Genomic DNA, 15,173 nt, shown 5'->3' with positions numbered 1-15,173 from the left:
TTCTTTTCTTTTGTTATTGGACACTATTTTGGAGGTGGTGAATATATTGTTTTTGTTTGTTTTCCTGAACAGGGCAATGCATATATTACATGTATGCCTGGTCCTGTCAGAAGATGGAACTACCCCGTACCGCTGTGTTTAGGTAAAGTATTATTTTATACAGTCTGACATTTTCAGTGTTTTGGGGTTTCAAGGAGGTGATATTGTAGATAACAAAACCATATTTATAGCATCAATCACAAACTCTGTCTCATCCTTTTGTATTTTGTCATTCACCTTTTCTAGTTGACTTTTTCCATCCTTATCTTTTCTTCTCCATATTGTATATTTCTCCCATATCAATATTTTATTCATACACAGCCACACAATAGATCTATGGCCTCACAGACGACTTGTTATTATATTTGGTAAAGCAACAATTTCATTGTAAGATCAGGGGAGGGAATGATGGGTGGGAGTGGAGGGCTTGGGGTGCGGGGGGGGGGTGGTTGAAGATATGAATTTTCTGCTTTCCCCTTTAGTTGAAAATCAATAAGGCATTGCACCATCCTGGTGTGTTGTTTGATTTCTGATACCCCTGATGAGAGTCTCTAGTCTCCCCGGACACTTCCTCTGTTTGTTGATTGCCACAGTGATAGATCCCAGAAATTACTAAGGAATGGCCCCACTTCCTCTTTCTACACCTCACTTTTCTGTTGTCCCCAAATTATACATGTGCACAATCTTACACGCACACACACACACACTATTGTGAACACAGTCTTAAAGTGCAAATAAACACACAGACAGAAATGCATGCTTGCACACGCAACTACGCATGCACTATGCTCTCCATGTAAATGTTGTGTCCCTGTGGTTTTCACAGTTCACTGCAGACATAACTCCAAGCTCTACTGTTGACAGGCTTGTTCTCGGATGCGTGTATTCACTCGTTAGCTCATCTCCTCGCTCATTTACAGTACATACACTCACCCCAACACCCTGGGATCTGTATTCACTTGGCTGCCGATAAACTCACATCAAAGTGGTTGCATGCCCCTGAACAAACAGTGTAACATCCTCATAAGCACCTTTCCTTTGCTCTTCTCTTTCATTTGATAGACAAACAGGTCAAGCTGGTTTCTCCCACCAGGGGCACAATTAAATCCCGGGATAGTTTTTGTCTTATTCTGGCCTAGGTTGATAGTCCCTAAAGAAATGGTAGCAATACACCTTGTGCTTTCAACCATTTGCCACATAAATGAGCCTGTTGGGGTTGGGATGGGAAAGAGGAATGATGTAGCTTGAAGTTTACATTGATTCCTCCTGTGGCTGTAATTGCATTACACCTGGGTGTTTATGTAAGCGCAGGGGTATGTGCCACAGGAGAGGAAGATGAGTGTAACCTTCACAGCAAGCTGAAGTGTTCTCTGATGTGTCAAAAGAAGAGAGGGGAGGTGTTGCAGGGGGAGGGTGAAGTAATCAACACCACTGCTGAGCAAAACTGTGGAGCTGTATTGTATATTGACTCCCTCATTTATTTTAATTTAAAGCACCACCAAACAAGGAACGTATCTGAGTCTGTTATCTTTTCACAAATGCCCTTATGGAGCATAATCCACACAGTCAAGCAGAGATGTACAAGAACAAGTCACAGACATGCTCAAAAACAGAGAAACAAGCTCCCCTCTCAGGCTCCTCCTCCCTCCAGTCACACACTCATAAAGGACAGTCACAGCACCTTTTTGCAGCACAAGCTTATGAGCGCAGGTGGCAAATGCACCAACCATTCATTCTCCTTTTTGTACACATACACATACACATACACATACTTTACAACTATTAATGTACTGAAGCACGTACAGACACAATGCCTCCCTCCGTATTCACCCCCCCCCCCCCCCCCCCCCCCGGTCATTGTTTTTCTTTGTTTTCCCAATGAGCCGTTCTTTGGAGAAGTGACACGTTCTTTCTCCTTGGTTGGTCTCCCTCAGCTCAGTGTGGCGGCTCCATGACAGACTTCAGCAGTGTCATCCTCAGCCCAGGCTTCCCAGGGAATTACCAGAGCAGCCTGGACTGCAGCTGGAGAGTTCAACTTCCCATTGGCTTCGGTCTGTCATCCCCCCCCCCCCATCTTTCCTTTCTTCTTCTCCTCCTCTCCTCTCTTTTTTTCGTGCTAGCTCTGATGTCCTCTGTGCTGCTTTCTTCTGCCTTGTTCAGTCTTCTCCTCTCCTCTCTTCTCCCTCACTGTGTTAGAAAAGAGCCTGCTAGCTCCAGTAATTACAGTACTTGAAAGGAAAACACACATTCACATTCAGACTTAATTCATATTTTCTTAGTTTGTCTCCTACATTAACCTTTGCTTTTTTTTTCTAGGCATCCATCTGCAGTTTCTGAACTTCTCCACAGAGCCTGTTCATGACTATCTGGAGGTGCGCAGTGGGAGCCTCGAAACAGGAACCGTGATTGATCGGTTCAGTGGGTCCATGGTGCCCAACTCTCTCTTTAGCACCACCCATGAGACCACTCTCTTCTTCCACAGCGACTACTCCCAGAACAAGCCGGGCTTCCACATTGTCTACCAAGGTGACGAGCAAAGATTGGTCTTTGTGGTAAAGTAAAAATGGGGTGTTATCATAGCAGTAGTTGCAAACTGAAAGAGGATTGAATAGTTTGCCAATAGAACTCTTAAAAGACCATCCGTCAGGTTAGATAGAGGCCAGGGACAAAGATTAGTCCAGCAAAGTAGACACTTTCATTGAGGTTGTACAATTATAAAAGGTTAAAGAATAAAGAAACAAAAATCAATGCTGACCTCCGCTGAGACGTTCAATAGCACACATCCTTGAATAGTAATGGTGTTGGTTATGTCAGTGGGGTATTTTTTGTGTTAAAGCCCATGTGGAAAAAGACTTTCAGTAATGTACACACAATATGAAATTGCTGTTGTTGCACAAAAACCTTGTTTCAAAAATGTTAACTTTACTTTAGGAAGAAAGAAAAGTTTGTCCAGCTTTAGAAAGGGCTTGAACCACCATACATAGACACAGGAAGTAGGGGTGTGGAGGTCACTGCAGCACCCCCCACCCCAAGGTGCAGCAGCCCCACTTCCAGCTGGCTGGAAACCTATAGGTTTATTTGTGTTGTTGCAATGATTTATTTTTTTCTGTCATGTGCGAGCCGGTCCGGCAAAAATAAACCCTGCACGTAAAGATAATGGAGTGGGGAAAATAACCAGGCGTGTCCGACAGACGCTCAATGTACAAGTGTTTTCTTCAACGATTTACTTTAAAGATTAGAGAGGCTGCTTCCAGTTATTGTAAACGTTTCCATGCGTGCAGTAATGTCACTGCGGCAAGTATTGTGGGACATTCAAGCAGTAAAACTAAAAACTGTAGTTATAAACTTGACAGGACAGAGAAAACTCTCAAGGGGAAACAGAGTTAAACTTTTTCTGCCTCTGAAATAAATTTTTTTAGACAGCTCTGCTCGAGCTCAGGACTTATCAGGAGATCAGCTGCTTTGCTCCAAACAATTTCACTGTATGAACCTGGACTGTGTGTTTGTAACAGCTGACCTTTTAAATGTGTAGAAGAACACAGAACATTAATTACCATTAGATCCCGACCGATTGTGTCAACGTGTCTGGAGATTAACTGTAAATAATCAGTGAAGTTACGCTGTTGTGCCTCGTGCCTCGTAAATGCACACAGCGTCTCTCTGCGGGGGGATGGCTGCAGGTATTTAAAAAAATGGATAAACTTTAAGAAAAAGTGAAATCATCAATGTTGGAGTTCTGAGGTTTTCAACATTGCCAATGTGGTGATTAGATGTTACCAGGGATGAAGATAAGCAGCTCTTAGCGGCTCATAAGCCAGGCTTTGTTTTGTTGAGGTCACCATAGATTTTATTATCTGTTTGGAGACTATATCTAGTAAACGTCTGTTGCTGTGTGCGGATTTTTTTGTTTTTTTTTACAGCATACGAGCTACAGAGGTGTCCAGATCCACGGCCATTTCGGAATGGCATAGTGATTGGTCAGGACTACAGTGTGGGGATGACCATTTCTTTTGAATGCCTGTCGGGTTACACCCTGCTCGGAGACCCTTCTCTCACATGTCTACATGGAATCAGCAGAAACTGGAATCACCCCATACCTCGCTGTGAAGGTGACTGACGTTCATCCGTGTTGTTCATGTGTAGATTTCTCTGAAGAAATGTGAAAAAGAGGCACTGAACATCTCTTACTATTGCCTTATCATATTAATACCTAACTGTTGTTTAAATAAGCTACAATTAACAGTATCAACACATTATATTTATCTGTTTTTTTCTTTCATATGCTCTCACTGTTTTCCCAAACCCAGCAGAAAAATAATTTCAATAATGTGTACTAACAAATCTTTGGAAAGTCATACTACTATCTGAGAAGCTGACTAAAGTAAAGAAAGGGGATGCTTTTGCATCATCATTACCCACTAAAAATAAGGTCTTTGAAGTTATTTTGAAAAGAGGAAAATAATATAGGTTCTTCAGTCTGCTTATAGTCATGTCCTTTAATGTTGCACACTAAAGCATCTGACTCACTTTTACCACCAGCGCAGCATCACTGTACTAAACTATAAACTGATACAACTCATTATAATGATATATGGAGCATTTACAAGTCTTTATCATGAAGCAGATTAAGCCTGTGTCTGTTATAAATTTCAAGGAGACTCCTCAGATGTTGCTCAGGTATGATAAATTATGGCTTCCCCTTCATCAATTAAACGAGGGAGTAACATACAAGTAACTTTTAAAGTCTACAACAGTTTGGTATTTTTCAGAGAAACTGGTGAATAGTTTTGTTTTGCTCCGTACACTCCATATTGTCCTTGTCGAGTTTACAGTCCTTATTTGATCTCGAGGGCAGAGCTTTGGCTTTGACTTCCAGTTCAAAGTCAAATTTTAACAGATTCCCTCTGAAGGGGTGTGACTGGGGAGTTTTAGTGTCAGAACTACTCAGTGTCATCAAGTTCATGCCAACCAGTAACTATCCCCTCCAGTTGTGTCTAACAGGTGCACTGCCCCCTCCAAATCTCAGTGATAACCCAATAACATGCAGTTATGGTTTGTTTTATCAACAGTTAGTGGCGATACAGCCATAAAAGTTTTATGACTTGAGGTAAATCAAAGAGCGGCTTTCTATTTTTATTCAGCCTCCCTGACTTTCCTCTCTCCCTCCAGCTCTCTGTGGTGGGAATATAACATCCATGAACGGCACAATTTACTCTCCTGGACACCCAGCCGAGTATCCACACTTCCAGGACTGCATGTGGACTGTCAGAGTACCCCCTGGGTATGGCATCTACATCAATTTCTCTGTTATCAATACAGAGCCAATCTACGACTACATCACTGTGTGGTAAGCTCTCATTTCTCTCTCAGTATGGCATTATTCTCTCAATTATCAGCTTATGGCACACATCAAACAAACACTGTTTTCTGTATACAGGGCTGCATTAGAAGTTCTGTTGACAGTGGTTGGGAAGCAGTTTCTCTGAATTAATATGCGATGTTTGTTAAAGCTTTACAAACTAGTGACGCAGATTTTTCCAAATAATACTAAGCCGTGAGCCACAAAATATACTCTTGTTAAAGTTTTATTTCTTTACTCAAGGAAAAACTGGAGGGTATATGAGATTTTCAGGATAACATACTGTATTTGGGTGAATATTTCCCTAACCATTGCTACAGCAAACTCAAAAGCTACACACAATGGATTTAACAGTTGACAAAACGTTAAGGCCAAAGGACAGTTGGACAACTTTTGCTCACAGCTTTAGATGTGACACCCTGCATCGGATGAGCCAACAGACATCCAAATATCGTATATTGACCTTTGCCTGGACATCTGTGAATTCATTTTTCTTTTCCTGACAACTTTCCTCTCAGTCCCTTGCTAAAACAGAATAGATTTTGGTATGTGATGAAATAAAAGAAAGTGAAGTAAAGTCTGAGTCACTGTGTGTCCCTCCTCTGCTACTCACTAAACTTATGGTAGATGTTTAACTCCAGCTTCCCTGTGAGTGTTACATAAAAAATCATATCAGCACTTGTATCAGCATAAAAACAACAGCTCTGAATGACTTTGGATTTTCAGTATGTAGAAGCAGTGCAAACTTTAGCTCTTGACAGATGAGTACAGCACAGTACAATAAACTATACTATGCTGTCTGTTATCTGTCTCTCCTTATCTTTCTGTCGTCTCTCTGTAGCATAGCGAGCCTCAGGCAGTCATAGAGCTGTTCTCATGGGTGACTGAGGAGGAAAATGCCTTCAAGCATCTGGGGTTACCATTCATAGAATGGGAGCAGGGACGGATCTAGAGTGGGGGCAAAGGGGGCAGCTGCCCCCCATACTGTAGGACTTGTCCCCCCAGATGTCCCCCTAGTTTTCCAGCTCCTTAAACTGTAATTATAAAATAAATGTACTTTTTTTCCGGTCACCACTGTGTTCTTAAAGTTTCCAAAGCACTGAAATAAGCAAGAAATAGAAAGAAAATCCATAATTCATATTGCTCACTTTGGTCCCGAAAAACTGATGGTACAGCACCGCGCCAAACACGCACAGACACACAGTCACAGCGAGTCAGAACAACACAATACACGCAGCAACTTAGAGCTGCAGCATCTGGAGATAAAGTCAAGTCAGAGGTTCTCTGTGTGAAGTTTAACCAACCAAATCAATTTAGCTCAAACAAAGTTAGTAATGAATGTATGTACTGTATGCTAAACTTGATTACTGAATACTGAGAGCATGTCAGTAATGATAACGTTAGCCAGAGGTTAAAGGGAAATTTCGCCATGTTTTATGTGGATGTCCAGTCAGTGTTGATGGTGAATGTAGTCAACTGAAGCAATAAAAATTCCTCAGCGTGTGTCGTATTGACTGAGAAAGCTGAGTTTTCCTGCTTGCAGAGCTGTGCCGGCAGTGCCTTCGTGTACAGGATGCATTGCGCGCAAGCTTCTGATGCTCAATCCCCAACCCCCAACCCCCAAACCCACTCTGACTCGCATAAATATGGCTGAATATCCGAGTCAGTCAATACACCGTAAAATGTATCCTTGTCCATAACATCCTCTGCACTCATGTTTTGGGATGTCATTTTCACTGTTGGTAGCTAGTTTGCAATACAAGTGAAGAGAACAAAGCAGCTAAAATAGCCGTAGTTCTTCCTCGCCCCCAACTACATCACTGTACACGTCAAATGACGACACTGATGCCAGAACAGATTTTGCAGCTGCTCTCCAGAGACACAGAGAACATTGGCAACAGCTGCAGGCATTTTTCACACTATATCCCTCTAATTCAGATAGCTAGAGGTAAGATTGAAAATCAGCAAAGTGGTCCTTAATTTGCTAGCAAAACGAAGTTCATCATAAGACATGATTTGGAAGAGCCTTTGTCATTCTGAGCCTCCATTTTAGTAGATATCAAAAGCTTCAGGTGCACCGTTGCAGTGTTAAACAAACACTGTTAAGTTATGTTTGAATCCATCATGTTTAGGGAGTGGGTTGTGGGGACTGTAGTCTGATATCTGCAAGTCAATGTAAGGAGATCTATTATTTTTATTTGATTAGCAAGTACATAGCTGCCCTTCAATAGCACAGAGTCTGCACACAAACAGGCTGCTGCCTCCTTGACTGTCAGACTGAATATATTAGTCATGAGGGGATTAATTAGTCTAAATATCACTCAGCGTTACATCTGATTGATTTGATTGTTTTATTGTAATTTATTAACCACGTACTCCTACTGGGTAATGTGATAGATGGCTTTTAACCAAAAGATCCTTTCACATCTTGTCTACAATAGGTCAGAGTAGTTGGACTGGTGTGCAGTGCAGACTGAAAATGAAAAAGAAGGGCAAAAGTGTTGATATTGCCAGCTTTTTCAGCAAGAAAACTCAATGTTGATTTTGTATGTCTGTGAAACATTTTGCTACCCAGCACAACAACTGTCGCCTTTAGCTGTCTAAAAAAAAACTAGTCAAACATGACCTGATGGTTAGTGCAGAGCCAGTGAGAGCTGCACAGTTTTTTATGTGAATGCTGGTATCTTGTTCCTGATGTCCGTCATTAAGAACATGTGTATCAAAATAACATAATGTAAGAATAAATATAAAACATATTTGTGGATTTTTTGTTAAATCCATTCACCTACAGAAGTAGAATTGTATTTTTATTTTTAGATGCCCACATACCGTGACCTTCCATGCCACCTTGTCAAAACCTCTTGCCAGCCCTTTACCACCCTATGTTAAATTTTTACATCCACCACTGTATGGGAGGAGGGAGCCACTGGCACTAATGTTTTCAAATGAAATAGCGCATAAACATTCTGTCCCCTGATGGCAACATTTCATTTCCCTGCCTGACTGCCGCTTCCCATTTTGCTGATTACTCTGAAATGAAACTACAATAAGACTTTTTTAATATATAAGATATTAAAGGTACATACACATACAAAAAAGCCTCTAGTGTACATCATTTAGGTGAATAGGTCTGGAGCTACCTGAAATACTGTTCTCTTGCACAGAAATAGCATTTATATATATATATATATATTTATAATAGAAAAGTACTTTCTTCTCACATGATACTTTCTTTTAATCCTCTGAGAAAAGTAGAAACTGGCTGTCCCCACATGCTACACCTAAAAATTGTTAACTATGCAACTTACTCCAGTTAAAGACCATGACAGTGTTCCTATAAAGGTTTGAAAGTTCTCCTCTGCACTCATTAGCAGAAGCGCCTCTGTGTTTTGCAGCTACACTAATGCATGCTTCATAAATAGCTTCACCGCTAATGGAAAGTTCTATTATCACCCCACAGCCATCCACCCATTCATCTTGGGAAGGGTGATATGGAGAAAATGTTCACAGTAAATGTAGTTTTATGTTGCATTAGCAATACAGTACATTTTATGATATATAGATTTCCTGAAAATTTCAATTTGGAAATCATAGATGCAAAAATCCTATAAATCCAATATTGCCATAAATTAGCCCTGCTCACTGAATTGTAACATCGCTCTCAGTACACCCAACAGAGCTAGAGATAATAACAGGTTTAGATACCTCAGTAAAAACAGCATAGAAAATACCAATCTTACAGGTTGCCAAATCTCTATTACCAGATATTTCCATCTGTATTTTCATCCATTTTCAGCCATTTCCCTCAAGCTCTACCTGGGGGATCCTGAGGTCCTCCCAGGCCAGCTGGAATACATTAGCGTGTTCTGGGTCTGCCCCTGGGGTCTCCTCCCAGTTGGACGTGCCTGAAGTGGCTCTACAGGGAGGCTTCCTGGAGGCTTCTTAATTAGATGTCTGAGCTACTTCAACAGACTCTTTTGAGGAGGAGCAGAGGCGCAGCAGGTCTACTACGAGCTCCTCCCAAATATCTGGCTTCTCACTCTTTGACCTCAACCTGCACAGGCAGCTCTTTTCAGCTATTTGCATCCGTAAATCAAGAACTTAACTTTCAGGCTTAGCTCCATTTTCAACTTGACATTTCAGTACTATGTTACTTGTCAGTTTCCACTCTTCATTTTAACACATTTAGGAACAAGGCCCATAGATACTTAAATTCCTTTACTTGGGGCTGCAGCCCCAACTGCTGAATGTGGATGCTGTCTAAGAGATGCGTCAGACATGACAGCCTGACAACATTCAGGGCCTAGCATCTCACCCATCCCACCCTTGGCATTATGCCAATAACTATTTCAGTGACTGGTACTGTCCTTGCCTCATATCCTTGTATCTGTTTTGTAATTTATAGCTGCCTGAAGGCTGACTTGAAACACTTGAAACATATTACCACTGTCACATCTTTGTGATGGAGCTATGACATTTGGTGTAAATCAAGTTTGATTTTCAGAGTATTGACATGTCATTAGAACTGGAAATAAAGTGCCATATACTGTAGCAACAGTAATGTATGGATCTGGGTATACACTCACATGGACAGATCCACACTTCAGAGATAGCAGACTACTCCCCCTACTCTCCAATAAGGGTGAAAATCTAAAAGGTCATTACGATTTAATTAAATTTTGATTCCCAGGGCTACAATTCCTTATACATCATGGTATTCTGTTTCATGGTATTCAGTTAAGAGCTTTATGATTTTGTGATAACCATCCATTCATCCGTTTCCTAAACACACTTATCCTTTTATGGTTGTGGGGGTTGAAGCCTAGTGATAACTATACAGCCTAATTATGTACATACATGAACAGAATATTAACAGTCTCAGCTAACAGTAAAAAAACACTTTGAAAGGAAAATAGACGTCACAAAAGCTGTTTTGGATTTTGCACATTTTTGCAGAATTTTCTGTCATTGATTTTTTTCCCCCTAACCCATCAATATGTAACATGACTGGAGGGGGCAAAAGTTTCAGTACCTCCTCATCAGTTAGCATATAATCAACTTCTACTTTGACACTGTTGATTAATGTGAAACTTTGTCTTAGATCGTCAGAATAACTGCTGGGTCCACAAAACTGCTTGGGGATAACTAGACCTGCTCTTTGATCCCAGCAACTTATTACTGGTGTTTATTCATAAATCATTTGCTCTCATTCTCTCTTCCCCTCACCCTTAACACCCCCACTTTCTCTACCTCTTTGTGTCTCTTAAACTCACTTTACAGGGATGGACCCGACCAGGCCTCGCCTCAAATTGGTCAGTTCAGTGGCAACTCTGTTCAGGAGGGCGTGTCCACCACCGCCAATCAGATCCTCATCAAGTTCCACAGTGACTTTAGCACCAGCGGCTTCTTTGTACTGCATTATTATGGTAACCTCCTCTTTGATACCAGCTAAGTAAAGACCTTGTCCCACACTGCTGTAATGATCCTTATTCATTTGATCTTCAGTTCTCCACATTGCAGGGACCCCGCTGTCGTAATAAAGATCACAAAAGAACAGAGGGAGATCGTCCCTGTGTTTCTATATTGGAACGCCTTTAATATTCCCTTTTTTTTTTAGGAGTCATTATTTGGCCTTTCCCATTTTGCTACATGGTATTGCTTCCAGTTCTGTGTAATGATAAATGATGAATGCCTTCTTATGCCTATTTTACATCTGCAATATTAAAACGCCCCTTCGAAAAGACGTTGATTAATAATAAAATGTCCCTCATCTCAGCTAAATTAGTGATTGGTTTTTGATGATCATGAACAGTGATGGGTGGCAATTTATGATATAATCAAGTTTTAGTATGATAGGAAAATAAAATAAAAAATGTGCTGCAGTCATATAAAAAAAACACAGACACTCAGTTTCTATATCTCTCGCTCTCTGTCTCGAGTGCACGTACACACTCTGTTGCAGATTTCAGCGTTTGTCCTCTCCCCAACAGCATACCAGCTGAGAACATGTCAGCCGCCCCCTCCTGTCGCCAACGCCACTGTCCTAACCGATGATGACGAGTTTGAAATAGGTTTGTCTTATTTTATTTTGCTTGTTTACCGGCCAGGGACAATACGTAATAAAATGAATTTGTGCCAGACATAGCTGTAAGGTTATTAATTTGGACAGCACTAGACAGAAGAAAAAAAAAATGCAATAGATGTATTAAATTGTTTTAGTCATTAGTTTATTAATTCATTCCCCTGTAAGTTGAATCACGTATTTGTTCATTGAAACCATTGTTTGTGTTTATATCTTTGTTGTTAGTCTTTATTTTCTTACCTTCAATTGTCAATTCATTTGTAGATTTTTGATTTGAAACTGGTTTGTCTGCTTCAGCTTTGTCATTCCACCACGTGAATCTCCTTCCCTTTCTTTTTTGCTCTTTGTTCTTTCCTTCGTCCGCCTTGCATTTCCTTATTTCTTTTTACATTTTTCCATCTCTTCATGCAATAAAACATTAGTTTGAGGGCAAAGCTAATTAGCTCTCCATATAAGCTGTTTGTATTTTCAGTGTTCAAAAGTGATTAGCAAAATGAAGTAGAAATCATATGGCTAGTGGCTGCCTCACTTTGTGTCTTTGAAACTGAGTGTAATTCAGATTTCATATGTGTGTACAAGTGTTTTGCTCTGTAATGTAATGAAGTGCCTACAGTACTCCAGCTAGCAAAGGGGATGTCAATCTTCATTAGAAATTGTGTTGTTGATTACTATTTCAAGTGCTAGAACTGAGGAAGCTTTTACTAACATGTAGCTCTGTGTGGTTGGGTGGGCGGGTGAATGGATGGATGTGTTTTTTTTTGTCCACTTGTGGCTTGTCTGTTTGTGTGTGTGTGTGTGTGTGTGTGTGTGTGTGTGTGTGTGTGTGTTTATATGATTGCGGGTGTAAATGACCTCACAGGGGACATTATTCGGTACTCGTGCCTGCCAGGCTTCACTTTGGTGGGCAGTGAGATTTTGACCTGTCGACTTGGAGAGAGGCTACAGATGGATGGACCCCCACCAGTCTGTCAAGGTTGGTTTTATTCAATATACGCCGAAGTCTATGGGGAGGTTTTTATTGTGTGTTGTTATATATATTCTTATATTCATGTGTGTATGCGTTCTTTTGTCTGTATTTAAATCTTTGTGTGTGCACGTGCAGCCACACTTAGGTGTATGAGTATCCATGATCAATAATGTGTGCTTCTGTGTGTGCTTGACACCTGCCTGCCAAGGTTGATTGCAGTCTGCAGCACCCACTGTTGATGCATCATTTAACAGGCTGCCAGCAGGGCCCCTTCTAACAGGCTCCTGGTGGCAAACAGCATCTCTATTCTAATTTATCAAGACTCAAAGAGAAGGCATACTACTGACCCAAGATCATAGACTTGCGCTCCACTAGAACCAACACTTGACTGTGAACAATCTGTGTGAAAAAGATTACACATCAGCGGGTTTCAAGTGTTTTTTTTTGCCATGTAACAAGGTAGATGGTGGCTAGTCATAGCTGTTGTTACACTGTGTTTTCCATGGAAAGAGAGGTGAGTTTATATTTTACCCCTTAATCCCTGTTCAAATAGCCCCGTGGGTTTCATTGATGTAAAATGTCTTCCTACCTATGTTTCTTCAGACGATGGATTTTCAAAAAAGAAGCAAAGGAAACAAAATGTCTGTTGTCTGCATCAGAGATTTTGTTTAGACCAAAAAACAAATGCCATCAGCCTGCCTGTCGTGCCAATACATCCCCGCTGAAGACAACAGAGCATTCTCAAACCTTCTATTCCCTGTGGATAGGCATCTTTTGAAGTGCCCGGAGTCCTTTGTCTACAAGTCTTGAGTTGATGAGCATTTCTGTCTTTTTATTTCTAGAAACTGAGTAATCGCATTGGACTTGTGATCATGGCATGACAGATTATCAACAAACCCGGAGCCTGCATTCATAAAACATCTTAGAATAGGACTAGTGATTTGGAACCTATTTGTTCATCCCTAGCTGTTATTATTTGATGTCTGACCTGACATCATGGTTCCGCCCCTGTAGCAGTTTTGTGGCTGACATTGTTTTGCTCTTACTAGTAAAAATTTGGCTGACTCCATTTCCGTATATGCAATGTACCAAACAAGTAAAGCAAAAAAAAAAGTAATCACAAAGCTGAAGACAAGTGACCTGACCGTTGAGCCAGGATCTGGATCTACTCATATTCTTATACTTTATTTATAAAGGCTACGTGCAGCACTGCCTGAGAATAGCTCCGTTAGTGCACTGACATAGGTCAAAATTTGCATTGATGTACAGTAGGTGCATGTTTGGGAGTCTTGAAAACAACAAGTCGACTTTTACGTGTGCTGCATTTGGCCCGACTAGCATTTTTCTGAATAAATGATTTATAAAAGTACAGGGGGGGTATGAAGTCTTGCTGCATTTTATTAGCTTGTTAGATGGTGTAGTGTGAACAGAGATAGGAAACAGAGGAGAGAAAAGCATCATTAATACTGCATCATACCAGTCTGGCATACAGTATCACATTAAGCCAGACAGGAACGGTATTACAGAGACATGCTTTCCAATGCTTTATTTCATTGTTTGTTTGAAAGTGACCAAATTAGCCGATCAGCAATAATAGGAAGAATTTAGGATAATTTTATCCGTTTATTTTGTGTCAAGCGAGGGCAGTCAATCACTTGAGAGTACTGAAGGAGATTTCAAACTCTCTTGTCGTCTTGGTCTTGCCAGCTCACCTCCTCATGTGTTATTGACTACATAGCTCTGCCAAAACCATCTAGCTCCTATCAGCTAAAACTCACATAATGTACTTGAAATCATATCAGAGGCTCTAATTTGAGCAACTAAATTAACCTGCCAAATCCAGATTGGCAAAGCATGGTGGGTTGTTCTGGTAGAAAACAACATTGCTTTTCAGCTGATTTCATTTTGCAAGGCAATCAATCATATACCAGTATTTGAGATGTTTGAAACTATTTTGATGTTGGACCATACAGGCAGTCATAGATCTTTGTAAGGTTGTGCTAAATGGATAACTAGGCAAATGAGATGTTGTATATAAAACATAACGAGTCTAATAAAGCGGTTGCACTTGTTCAAATACATACCTAAAATGAGCAGGTGCTTAGGAAAAACATAATAAAATGCACAGTGAAATGAGCATTGTATATGATAGGCATATTTAAAGTGCAACAAAATGTGTTAAATGCTTAGTCATCATACATATCTTGATGGGACTGCTCCTTATCACCTGCCTTGAGCATAGTAAGAACTATTTTAGGACATCTGAGTTAGTATTTCATTGTCTGACATTTTCATGGATCACCTCATTATTGGAGTTAAGAATTCATTACATTTTCTTGTGTTGGATATGTTATGCCCTTGTGCCACCTCTAGCACGAAACTAATTGCTCTCTGTGGGACATGTAAAGTTGAACTTAATTTGAGTTGACCTGCTATTCACATCCAAGAGACTTCTACAGTAAGCTTGTAAGGGGGCCTTTTCCTGTCGGCAGCTTGCCGATAGGGCAAGATAAAGAATTCTCTTGTGTTCACCGATTCTGCCTTTGTTTGCTGTCAACCCCTCTGTTAATTGTCAATTTATGCTTATAAGATAACACTGAAATGTCCTTGCATGGCTATGCAATTTCACCCCCAAATACCCCTGGTTTTTAAGATATTTCCCCAGGCTCTGTCTTTATGAAAGCCTATGAGGAAGGTTATGCAGTAGCTTTGATCAGGGATTGTGC

The 15,173-nt window shown here is 40.6% G+C and overlaps 1 protein-coding gene across 6 annotated transcripts in view; it reads left to right on the top strand.

The window, feature by feature from the left end:
• Positions 1 to 15,173, top strand: part of LOC137191775 (CUB and sushi domain-containing protein 3-like) — a 234,512-nt gene that overhangs the window by 142,742 nt on the left and 76,597 nt on the right. For all 6 annotated transcript variants that reach the window (XM_067602161.1, XM_067602159.1, XM_067602160.1 and 3 more), the window contains 8 exons: positions 73 to 142; positions 1,974 to 2,090; positions 2,356 to 2,565; positions 3,960 to 4,148; positions 5,209 to 5,386; positions 10,679 to 10,824; positions 11,389 to 11,469; positions 12,340 to 12,453. In XM_067602161.1, the coding sequence (XP_067458262.1) occupies positions 73 to 142; positions 1,974 to 2,090; positions 2,356 to 2,565; positions 3,960 to 4,148; positions 5,209 to 5,386; positions 10,679 to 10,824; positions 11,389 to 11,469; positions 12,340 to 12,453 (1,105 nt within the window). The remainder of the gene's footprint in view (positions 1 to 72; positions 143 to 1,973; positions 2,091 to 2,355; positions 2,566 to 3,959; positions 4,149 to 5,208; positions 5,387 to 10,678; positions 10,825 to 11,388; positions 11,470 to 12,339; positions 12,454 to 15,173) is intronic.

This window comes from Thunnus thynnus, chromosome 10 (genome assembly GCF_963924715.1).
Source record: "Thunnus thynnus chromosome 10, fThuThy2.1, whole genome shotgun sequence".
Lineage (NCBI taxonomy): Eukaryota > Metazoa > Chordata > Actinopteri > Scombriformes > Scombridae > Thunnus > Thunnus thynnus.
The sequence above is the reverse complement of the archived record's forward strand: the minus strand, read 5'-3'. Positions and strand labels throughout refer to the sequence as shown.